This window comes from Hippocampus guttulatus, chromosome 22, assembly GCF_054856545.1.
Source record: "Hippocampus guttulatus isolate MCC_2025c chromosome 22, RoL_Hgut_1.0, whole genome shotgun sequence".
In the NCBI taxonomy this organism is placed as follows: Eukaryota; Metazoa; Chordata; class Actinopteri; order Syngnathiformes; family Syngnathidae; genus Hippocampus; species Hippocampus guttulatus.
Genome location: NC_141282.1, coordinates 2,232,003 through 2,244,626, shown reverse-complemented (window position 1 = coordinate 2,244,626; position 12,624 = coordinate 2,232,003). Strand labels below are relative to the sequence as shown.

General features: G+C 44.9%; 1 protein-coding gene across 3 annotated transcripts in view; it reads left to right on the top strand.

Annotated features, from left to right (window-relative positions):
- Window positions 1–1,118: 1,118 nt before the first annotated feature.
- The window catches only part of ptprz1b (protein tyrosine phosphatase receptor type Z1b), a 40,176-nt gene continuing 28,670 nt past the window's right edge, over window positions 1,119–12,624 (top strand). Inside the window, exons 1-3 of one of the 3 annotated variants that reach the window (XM_086103336.1) lie at window positions 1,119–1,182; window positions 2,439–2,491; window positions 6,368–6,727. In XM_086103336.1, coding sequence (XP_085959462.1) covers window positions 6,670–6,727 — 58 coding nt within the window. In that variant the 5' untranslated portion in view covers window positions 1,119–1,182; window positions 2,439–2,491; window positions 6,368–6,669. The remainder of the gene's footprint in view (window positions 1,183–2,438; window positions 2,492–6,367; window positions 6,728–12,624) is intronic. The other 2 variants (XM_086103337.1, XM_086103338.1) reach the window with 2 other exon arrangements.

Below are 12,624 nucleotides of genomic sequence, written 5' to 3'. Positions count from 1 at the left end.
CGTTTTCACGCGTAGATTTCAGTGACTTTTCTGTCACGCTCGTCGAAAAAAAAGATGCTTTTCAAAGCTAACAGCAGATGACGCTGTTTGCCAACATTACTACATTAGCCCCACATTGTCTCTCGAAAAGCCCAATGGTATCTTTCAAACTGAAGTAGGATAAAATATCATTTGAATTGATTAATATTCGAATATTCTCAACGTTAGTAAACGATAACGTGATTAAAAACAATACGAGGTGTTGAATTTTTTATTTTACATAACTCCGACAGGAGACAACCATGGTAAATCTGACTGGGAAAGAAATGCAACAGGTGAAACTGATTGAATCTTATTTCATCATCTTTAAAACACACACACACACACACACACATTTAATTACTGCCAGAGTTGGAAAGTTACATTTCGAAAAAAAAAAATGTCAGAGGAAGGCTACTAGAACATCAGAACCTTATTTTAATAATAATAATAATAATACATTTTATTTATAAGCGCCTTTCAAGACACCCAAGGACACTTTACAATAACAAAAAACACAAAACAATACGGGTTGAGCAGCGGCAGCCAAAACGCGGAAGTCAGAAAGAATTGGGGCGAGAGGCATTTAAATAATGGCAGTTTTGTGCCAACTCCTACTTTGCACACTTGCGCAGATCATCTGTTTTTTGTTGACTTCCCCTCTCGTTTTTTTTTTCCAACTGGTTACACAGGTTAAAGGTTTGGATTACTGACTCCATTTTAAAAATATACATATATGACCAAAACCTCTGACAGGGGTGTGTAGACTTTTTATATCCACTTTGTCTAACTTGGTTAAATCATTTGCGCGCTCCAAAAAGTAGTTTTGTGTAGTTTAGGCCCATTCAAATGAAAGTGGTTTCCCAAGTAGGCTGTTTTTGTCACTCGGCTATTTGGATGCACAATAGCGTGTGTGAGAGCTTTACAGCGAGTTAAGGCATAATAAATGCGCCGTGTTGATTACCTCTCTCCTTCGTCTTATTTTTTTTTTCCGCCTTCCTTGCTTTTCCACTCTCAGCCAACAGTGATGAAGAAAAGCCCCAGAGGTTGCCATGGCGCCCCTCAGCAATCCATCTCCGTTTGTGTGCTCATGTGGACCGAGGGGGGAATAAAAAACAGGAAAACCTCTGAAGAGGGTGCGTTACTCGCAGTCCATTTAAGAAAGTAAGTATTCGGCACATTCCACGTAAATGTGGACAGACTCTAATTTACACTTGATGTCACATATTTAGTGATCGCACTTTTCACTTTTCACGGGGTGATTTAATTCTACATGGCGAGTTCTTTTTCTCAACGACCCATGCGGGGGTGTCAAAAAATTGTCCGCCGACAGTGTCAACACATAATATCAGTAGTTGACTTTGCGGCGTAGGAGAAGTGTTGAAGTTGAAATGATAATAAAGCCACAGATTAGCTTGCATTATTGACTTAAATCTACGCCTCTCTTGTTCGGTAGAATTTTGCGCAGTTGATGTCGTGACGTCTTAAAAAAAATGTCCTTCATATGAATTCATGGATTATTTGCTTTTATTTTAGCGTTAGCTAAATAATTTATTACATTTCAATTTATTGCTCTTTTAAATAGACAAAAGGGAGTGGACCTTGAAAAAAAAATCTCTGCAGAATAAATTGCAATTGCAACATTAACCCTCTAAGGGCCAGCAGTCACTACAGTGGACAGCTTATCACGTTATCAGGTTCTGGCGAGCACGAAAGGGTGAAGGGAAACAAATCAATATGTCCTGCAAAATGCACCGACACGCGCTGATTATCGAGGAAAAGCTTTGACGCTCGCGTAAATTGAGGCAAACGGAAGAGGCCCACAAAACCGATTTGATTCTCTTTAATCTGGTGACCTACTTTATATACAGCAAGCCACAAGCCCGCCCACATCCTGCTGTTACATAATGGAGAGAGTCATTGCGGACTTGGACAAATCATTCCAACAGTTTGCGATGGAGAATTGAAGGCTACCAAAAAACAAACAAACAAACAAACAAACACAATTCCGAGTGCTAAATGTCTCATCAAGCCACTCCTGCTTCCACAAGAGGTGATCTGTTCCAGGACGAGTTGTGTCGGTAAATGTGCACGTCTGAAAACAGCCATTTTCCACGTCTTTGACCATGGAAAATGGCTGTTTTTTTTTTCTTTCCTCCTCTCCATTCTCCAGCTGAGGTCCACCTCTCATCATCACGTCCTCAAAAACATGCTTGGAATCTGCGAAATGGAACGAAGCGTTTTGGTGGCTTTTATTCAAGGTCGGATGGAGTAGTTGACATCATTCGAGTTTTTCAGTGGCAAATAACAGCGGTTATGATTCACCCTTTCAAACCGGCGTCCCGATATTTTGTGTGCACTGCACAGCTTTTGCGATTTTGGCCTCACTTTGACAGCAGCGGTTGTTTTGGTGTCTTCAGGGTTTGGTCACAGACATGCTTTCAGACCATCGAAGTCGTCGTCATGCCGGATGGTGAGTTTTTGTTCATCAAACACAAATAGTTTGCACGAAAATACCCTCTTGAACCAAATTTCAAGAATACAGTAACCAAAACCCCCAAAATACTTTCCGTCAGACGTTCAGAGTATGGTTTTATGTTGACAGGCTAATCACCGCGACTCAAACAGAAACCTTTACCGGGAGATGTAATAAAAGTGTAAGGGGATGAGTCACGTGTCTTGAAGAGCGACGGCAAAACCTTTTAATGATCCGGGAAGGTAAATGTCAGCTCACAGACAAACACACATGTGAAAGGCACACACACACACACACGCACACGCGCAAAGATGGAGCCACTTTTTGGAGTAGCCTGACGCCATCTTCTGCTTTTTTTTTTGTCTCTTGCCTTTCAACAATAGAAGGTATCACGGATCTCTCAGAGGAGGAACAAATTGATTCTTAAATGGAGCGCCAGTGTCCCTAAAGGAACATCTTCCCGGCAACGCATCCTTTTAATTAATCCGAACAAAGAGACTATCAATAAAAACGCTCGCAGTTAAACTCCCCCCCCCCCCCCCACCCCCTTAATCTCTCGGGCCTTGACAAAACAGACACCCGCCAAATTATATTCGGCCCGATATGATTTTAGACGGTGTCAGTTGCACATAGCAGACAGTCTGCCCACTCATCGTTTAAGCCACACTAACCACACATGGCCTCACACTCACCACTGATGTCATTTTGTACACACGCACACACACTGAGGGCTAAACATTGACCTGTTAACTGTCAAGCATGCTGTGGCCACGACAGTGACCTCCAGTTGCCACCACAGGAAGTCAATATTACCGGCAACTCAAGCCTAGGACTCAATGACAAACACGCACACACGCACACACACGTGTGCACATTCCGATGACATGAAGACTAGTAGGTGTGTCTTTGCTGCAGCGTAAAAGTGTTTTTTTTGCTAGGTAAGTCAAAAAATGTTTGTACATGTTTTATGCCCTCCCGCTAATCCAAACATGATATTTTGATGAATACTGTGTGTCTGGAATATTAATTAGCAGCAAGTTCCACCGGTTTTAACCTATCTCCGGGGGCGTGGCTAATTTGTCACTTCCTGTCGACTGAAAATGACATCACAGTTCCTCAGGACTCACGGCCAATCACGGCTCACCTGTTCTCTGGGTTGAGTCGTGTGTCGTTCGCAAGGCACTGTGTTGTCATTTTCAGTCGACAGCAGGTGGCAGTACAAGGCATTGTCAAATTTTTTTTTTCACTTAGATTTTTAATCACTTCAAAAATTTTCTGATTTACACCCACAAACGTTAATCTCACCTCTGATTCACACCTAAAAAAAATCTCATGGTCACCCAAAGAACTTTCACTAGATTCTCACTTCCACATTTTCTGACACCTACCCCAAAAATTCTGACCTCTCACAGTCACCACTGGTTTCATATTCACACTAAAAACTCATACAACCCAAAAAACTGTCACATGCACAAGACACACAAAAACACTCACATAGACTGACACGCCTCATAAAAAAAGAAAAACCTCCTACACACAAACCAAAGAACTTCTCAGATATTGCAAAAACCCCCCCCCAAAACTTACCAATGAACCTTTCAATTCCACCCCAAAAAAACTCTCACAGGCCTCAAAAATATTATATGTAAACCAAAAAAAACACTCGGAGAAGAAAATTTACACCAAAATAACCCCTCACAAAAAGCCTTGGCACACACCAAGAAACCTCAAGCTTCCCACCAAAAAACTCCACCAAAGAATGTCTCACACACCAAAAAAAAAAAACCTCACTCTCACCCAAAATTCATTTGCAGAACTCAAAAGATTTTCACATGCACCAAAAATTCCTCTCGTTCACACAAAAAAAAATACCTGTTACATGAAACAAAATATCTTCGTTACCTCTAAAACCTCTCACACACAAAAAAAACTCTCACTCATCAAAGAGCCTCTCACACTCACCAAAGCACCTCTTACATAAGCACACACCAAAAAAATTCATGCCGGCAAAAAAGCTCTTACACTCACCAAAATATCTCGCATGTTTGCCATAAATCCTCTCGCACGCCAAATGAAACTCTCACACATACACTCAGACATTTTTTGAAGCGCGAACGCTATTTTTGGCCTATGAAGCACCTCATATTTTTCTCCTACATATGTTTGTCACGAAACATGCCAAATTTGTGACCATGTCACGAGACAAATTCAAGCACTTTGTGATGCTCTCACACACACACACACACACACACACATCGACCTACAGTATATCCCCGGAAGCACGGGACCTGAGAGGATATTGTAACAAACATTGGGACCGAAACCTTGGACCTACAAGTGGGACAAACAGGCTCTCCTGGCAGAATTAAAGGGGGATTATCTCTCTTAATTTATGCTAATGAATGCACACTGAGTAACGAGAGTAGCTTGTTCTTGAGAAACCCGGGCCCGTCTCTCGCATTCTCACACACAAACACTCAAAAGCTGCCACCGCAGTGTGTTTTGGAAGCATTGAAGCCTGTTGAATGTGAACTCCCGACTCATTCTTTTTTTTTTTTTCCCAACGCACACACTCGGTGTTGTTCGCGCGGGTCCTCGAGGCAAATGTTGTTCTCCAACCTTTGCCTAATCCTTTTACATTAATACACACTTTATTTCCGCTGTGGGAGAGTTTTGTCTTGTTCCGCCGTGTGGGGCTGCTCCAGCTCAGTGGACCAAAGCTTTTCTTTCTCGACAAATTATTCATCCAGTCATACTGTGATCAGTGGGGTCTTTATGATTCCGCTGAATCCCGAGTTCCTTGAACGCATCCTCTCATGGAAGTCCCCCAAAAGAGACTTGAGTTTCTTTGTTTGGCACTTAGCGGGGACTTCATAGTCATCTGTAGATATGGCAACCATGTGAATAGATTTAAATGCTGCAAAAATGCGACACAATCACCCCACTGGGATTCTTCTTTAACCCTTTCACGCACCCTGTAACCTGATAACATGATAAGCTGTCCACTGTAGTCACCTCTGTCCCTGAAAGGGTGAAATTATTTTTGTTACTTTAATTGACATGATTGAGCAATACTGTACACTGGCGACAGCAGTCACAAGGTGTAATTTATGTTGTTTCTCTTTAGAACCCGCTCGTAAAGCTTGTCCCACCATCTTCTAATTTCAGAAAAAGATCAAATGTTATTCTTACTTCTCGGCCGTTCAAAATAATTGTAGGGAAAATAGATCAATGTAGAATTCATTCCAACTCTTCAGCTAGTTTACATGCTGTGGGAATAAATAGACCAGGGATGGGCAACTGGCGGCGACTCTCGGGCTGCACTTTAGCCACCCGTTTTTTTTGATTTCTTGAAAAATATTCATTTTGTGTTCACTAGAGAAGGCGGAGGAAATGTGGACAGAAAACTCGGAAAATACTCACAAGTCTATTGTCTGGCCTGGCACCTGGGGGGGGGGGGGGGTCCAAGCATATTTCAACGGGGGCCGGTGCCCCCTCTGCAATTTAGGCTAGGACTGGCACTGCATAGTCGGATGCGATGCAGTTCAACAACCATAGTAATAAACACACGATGGGGGGGGGGGCTTTTGATGACATTTGTATCTAATTTAACCCTTTCAGGGACAGCGGTTACTACAGTGGACAGCTTCTCATGTTATCAGGCTCCAGGGTTGCATGAAAAGGGTTAATATCGCCCAAGTGATTCCAGTGTCTGCACTAAAGTGCAGTTTTATGCAACGGGAGCTTTCACGATGAAAGACACTGATTGGATGTCAAGTGCGAGCACACGGGCACACACACACACATACGCACGCACGCACGCAAATCCCCGGAGTCAAATCACCAAGACGCCCCTCATTCATTTTCATTCAGGCAGTGGGTGGCGCTCCCCTTCATCCCCGCTTTGCGGCTCGCGAGCGAGCGTCCGCATTCATCCGGCCAGCCGGCGAGCCAGACGGCGCTTCCTCCCCCTGACAGACCCGAGCCGAACCCTGCCGAGCGCCAGCGTCGACTGGCGGTGTCGACGCATCACGCACGCACGCTTGGTCGCGCGCACCGGCGGGATGACCTGCTAGCGCATCTCGACGCACACGACGCGCGTTTCGCCCCCCCCCCCCCCCCCCTCCACTGCCAAGCGACATTCGGCCTCTTTGCATGTCCTTTTTCTCGCGACCATGGAGACGGTCCGGGTCCACGAAGTCCTCTCCCGGCTTCTGCTCCTCAGCCTCGTGGGTAAGAAAATCTCATTTAAATCATACTTCAGATGCACATTCCCGTGATTGATCATGATAATGCGCATTTGATGAAACTTTTATTTAATTTTTTTTGTGGCCAAAGCATCTCCGTGTATTTTCCAAACTGTGCCGCGTTTTGGTAAAAGGCTGCGATTGTGCTGGCAGATGCGGCCACATGTTGAAGAGTTCATGTAGTGATGCCGTTTGCTGCGGTGCATGCGTGCGACTCCTTCGAGCAGCCTCAACTATTCTTAATGAGCATGTGGAGCGTGCGAAGCGCTCAACCGAACCGCTGGCTGCACTATCCCGATTCACAGCATTTGTATCGTGCCATACCGTGAACTCGCAGTCTGTCTTCCCCACTTGGAAGCATCTGCATAGGCCATGTTTTACGCTCCTCATTTTTGTTTATTTAACGCTCATCTCTGGAAACGGGTGGGAGAGGTAAAGCAGGTCGTCCGCTTCATTTATTTTCACCAAATGTTGAGTCGCACATCTCGGTGAAATTGCTAGCGACGTCCGCTGTAAAATATCAGATATTTTTGAAAAAAGGTGAGATGAGAGATTTAACCCTTTCATGCACCCTGTAACCTAATCACGTGATCAGCTGTCCACTGTAGTAGCCGCTGTCCCTGAAAGGGTTAAACACACTTTTCAATCTCACAACCAGACCGAACTCACTTTTGTAGCGATCAATTAAGAGCATAATGAAATTCTTTTTTTTTTTTTTTTTTTTTTTTTTTAAAGGAGTCAAAGCAGTGCTATTAATTGCTATGCTAAAACTTATTCCGAGCCCTTAGCTGCAGTGGTGTCAAACTCAGTTTTTGTTGCGGGCCATTTCAGAGTTACAGCTTCCTTCGGAGGGCCCTTGCAAAATCTCGACGTTATTTATTAGCCATGACAATTTGACATTTCGGTACAGATTTCAGATTTCAAGAATCATGAAAGTTGACACACATGATTTGATCTCGCGGGCCACATAAAATGACATGGGGGGGGGCCGGATCTGGCCCCCGGGCCTTGACTTTGACACCTGTGCCTTAGGGGGACTGCTTTGATAACATCAGATTTTCTTTTAATCAATGTTTGCGTGCTCAATACCTTTTTGTTCCATTTGTAATCTCAGCTCAAGGACAACATTTTTCAGGCTTCACACTCCCTTTTTGAGCGAGTTGTATTTTTCAGTTTGGAATATGCGACCCTTGTTTTGTGAACGTCGGTTCTTTCTCACTGCTGAAAAACCGAAAGCAGGGAAACGGCAACTCCCTTTGATGCAGAAAGAAACCGTAGTCTTATGACTTGATTGGAAAAAAAAAAAGCGCAACATGTTGGATTTGCTGTTGCGAGTTTCTTAGGTAACGCGTTTCCCGACATCACTGGCCTTCAATGTTCCAGATTTGGTTCCGGCTAGTTGTAGACGGAGAGCCAGCGTTCCCTGCGGCTAACATGGCTGCAGTGTTATCCAACCATCTGTCTCACAGTATGCCAAATCGGTCGCTCCAAAACAGTTTCTTCATTTTGACTCGCGCAGTATCACACGGGCGACAAACACGCACGCATTCGAATCTGTGTGATCTGGCGGATGCAATCGTTGTGACCTGATTTGTCCGAGCGGTTCCAAACACAGTCTGCCTCGCCTTCGGGGAGTTTTGTTCATCCAACAGAGCATTTGGGAGGACTCGGAGGTCACTGATGTTGGATGACAAGGCCGGCCGGGCTCGTGAGCTCCGGTGCACGAGTGTATTGCTGAATCATGACTTGAGCACTTGCAGTGTCCCGTGAAATCTGGTCATCTGACATTAAGTGATTGCCTGATTGTGAATTTGATTGACCTGAATTCCGATCCACCCGTTGGCTGCTCGAGTGGAGCCGTGAGCCTGAACAGGATAAGCCGGCGCTGCTCAAAGGGTGTAGTGGTGCACGAGCTCCCTCTAGTGGTTTGCAAAAGAACCACAGCCTAAGTACAGTTCAGTTGTATTTAGCTTTGAGCGTCCCCGTAAAGTGAAAAAAAGTGTCTTGTCAATATGGATGATTTTTATTTTTAAGTTTTTTGTTAGTGAGTTTGTTGCTTAAGAAATCACTGCCAAAGTTAATGTAACGCAAAGGCTTTTAAAACCCTAACGATCCGTTCTGATAGCAGGCGGCGATTTACTAGCGAGGCGCTGCCACCGCGCCATATGCTTTGCAGCCACGCGCTCCCTCGGTTGTGACCGCACCTGCTGCTCGTGCATTCCATATGTGCGATTCTCCGTCGCTAAAATCACACCAAACCAATCGGGTTGACGCCAGTCTTGATTATCCGTCTTTTAATTCCGCTCGAACTGGAAATCGACGATAATCACAGCCCCGGTTTATCGTCGTCGTCATGTTTTAGGACTTTGGCGTTTCCCCCGTTGTGACACTGAATTATTGCGTTGCGCCTTTGATGGCTCGCTCGCGCGTGACAATTGGTGTGATGGACTCTAAACAGCCAGCGTGGTATTGATCATTTGTCAGCTCACAAGGCTCCCTTGCCAGCCAGCCAGTCTGTGTTTGTTGTTACCTTCTGATGATGTCCAAATGAGATGAAAACAAATATATCTAACCACGTCGATGCAAACACGCCACGAATGATATTATGGGTGGAATCTGCCTCGCACGTCTGCATCATTTATTGCTTTTATTTACAGTCAGTCGCTCCAACTCATTGCAGGCTCCGTCTGGACGACCTGATACACCGCCGAGAGTTGACCCCGGATTATTGACCACTAGTATTGATGAACTACCAGACATCGGAGTGTCGCTTTCCGATGATGTCATTATTTTGGGGTTGAGTTTGGGTATCGCCAAAGCAAATAAAATGCAGAAATAATCGACGGGTACGTTGTCATCCACACATTAAATTTCTCCGCAAAGCAAAAGCCTACTGTTTTAGTTCCAGCACCTGATGAGATATTATTTGTATTTTTCTCCTCTTCTACCTAATATAAAATCCCTGCTAAAAAGGAGATGATTGCTGCACTAACTTTACCAGCCGAATAAAAACATTCCGTGAGGTCAAATAAATCTTGTTAGAACAATTTCCGAAAGCTTCATTAGCTGCCTTTAATTTTTTATTTTTAAAATAATTTCCTCCCACAGTTGTTTCGGTCCTCCAAATGGAACATGAGAGAAGAAGATTTTGATGACATTTCCGCACAACAGACGTGACACGATCATACGGGTTGGCGCTGAGACAAGCCGCAGATGTTACGTAAATAATTGATTGACTTTCTGTTGGTGTGTTTTGCCTTCCCCCTTTTGGCGCTTTGGTCTTACCATCCCAAACCTTTTATTCGTAAGTTTTTCTTTAATCCACTTAGCAGCAGCAACAGCAGCAGCCTCCTCTTGCCCTGCCGGCAAGTTGATTTGAAAAAAAGCCCAGGCCAGGTCATGACGACAGCTGCTCGTCCCTTTGATGGCCAAAAAAGGCCGGAGTGTTAAACTCATTTCACATTGTGGGCCACATACGGACTCGGTAGATTTCAAGTGGGCCGAACCATTAACATTATACCATACTGTGCTATGACCAAACCATCATCTCTTTCCTTTGTTTTGGTCTCAAGAAGCATTGATTGGCACTTTCATATCATTTGCTGCGTTGGGTCTATCTCGGTGACAGACTGAGACTGCTGTTTTCTTCCCCGATCAAAACAATGTTGTCTTCTACTGTGATCAAAACAGTGTGCCCCCTAGCGGATAATCCACGAATCACATTTTATTTAAAATATTCATTCTGTGTCTTGAATGCATTTTTTTCACTTTTAAATTATCCCGCGGGCCGGATTGAACCTCCTTGGGGACCGGTTCCGGCCCGCGGGCCGTATGTTTGACACCCCTGCACGAGGGAAACACGCTCCAAAGTTTTCTACTCTGATTGACGGAGCGAGTGACGTTTTGCCGGGACGGCAGAAAACAAGCCGGGAGGAACGGCAACAGTGCACCTACTGCAGGTCAAATCAAGTTTGAATGTGGGGAAAATTGCCAATTTAGAACAATATTTCTTCCAAACGTGTCCTCCTTTGTCTGTGTTATTTTAAAAAGAATTCTCATACGTCTTGGAAAGGGAAACTTTGGAAATGAAGCAGCACTGCGCCGGCAGACTGTTTGTTGAAAACAGGCCGTGGAAATGATCCAAGCGCTCCCGATTTGCTCATTTAAAGTCGACTTCGCCCGGTTTTATTTCGACAGCCGCTTCGCTAACCGCCAGCGACGATGTTTGAACGGTTGTTGCGCAACATCGGATGGCACACCGCAATCACGGCAGCACGGCCCGTGTCCCGCTTTGCAATTTGCGAACTAAAACGGGAATGCCAAAATGATCTGGATTATTATTATTATTATTGTTTTAGTTTGCAAACACTTTTTGCGAGGGAATCATTTGGCAGTCCGCTGAGCTTGGCATTCCGATCATGTCTTTGTCGCGATAATCGGTCGCCAATCAATGTTGCACGTTTGACTTTGTCGGTGGTTCTGTGGGAAAAAAAAGACGGCGTCATTGTTTCCCTTGACAAAAGTGAAGCGGAACCCCAAACCAATTGGTTGAATGAATGTAAAATGCGGTGTTTTTGTGTCGCGTCTGCCAGGGAGAAGGGTCACCCGGGAACTGTGACCAAATGCGAGTTGATTAACGCTCAACCCATCCAACCCCCGCCACCGCCCACAAAGCACCCTAAAAAACCGCTCGCGGTCCCGATAGGAACCCGTGAGTAGGAGCTCTGAGAATGACAGTCTGGCCCATTTCCAGCAGCCTTTCCCCTTTTGGCCCCAGTCCCGAGTTCTCAAGTGCTCTCAGCCGGGTGGTTGCCTTTCAAAAGCGAACAGCAAGGGGGGGTACACATCCTTACCTAAAAGGAACGCTTGTTCCACCGCTCTAAAGCATTCCAGCAGCACCTGATGTCACCGAAATGCGATGATTCATAATGGGGTTGTAATACAACAGAACGCCCAATCAATTATTATTATTATTATGATTATGATTATTTTATTTTTTTAATCGAGGCTTAGCTTGTGGAATTGGAGACAGCATCCTCGCGCTTTATTTTTGGGGGGGGGGGGGGGGGCGGCAGTGGCAAAAATGAGTGAGTGCGCCAAACAAGTGAGGAATTGAAGGGGCATGACCCTCGGCTGAAAGACGGCGAGGACGGGAGATTGTTGCATCTCCATGGCGACGGAGAGAGTCGGATCAGGAAGCCGGCAGGAAGTCGGGGTGCTCCACGCGCCGTAGAGGTCTTTTTTGGTTGTCATATGTACCGTTGTCATGGAAACTCCACTCATTCCGTCCGAATGCTGATGGACAAGGCGTTGACGTAAATTTGATTTTTCGCAAATTAAGTGTTTTCAGTGTTTGTATCTTCTATAGATTGCAACGTGCGTTGCTTTCTGAGAGCATAAAAATCATCTTTTTAACCCTTTCAGGGACAGCGGTCACTACAGTGGACAGCTTATCATGTTATCAAGTTACAGGGTGCAGGAAAGGGTGAATTTTATTTTTATTTTTTTCATGGCCAAAGGCGGCCGTATTAGGATGAAGTACTGCTCCGCCGAACGAATGCAGGATTACTAATCAGGCACGCGCGCGCAGTATTTTCTCAGTTTGTGCCAAGCGGATGGGATTGGCGCATCTCACTACTCAGACGAGGCGGGCAGATTAGTGAGGTGAGCTGGAACGCTCACGCCTGTATGCGCACGAAAACGTGTCTGTGCGTTGTTAACATATTTGCATCGATTATTTTGCAATGATTTAAAAAAAAAAACAAATTTGGGTAAGTTCAACTTGTCTCTTAAAATCCATCCTAATCGCCGGGTTGTGAGTCTCAGCCCAAGGCTGCGATTTTGAAACCAGCCACGAAGGCGAGAAATTTTCACCACACACCA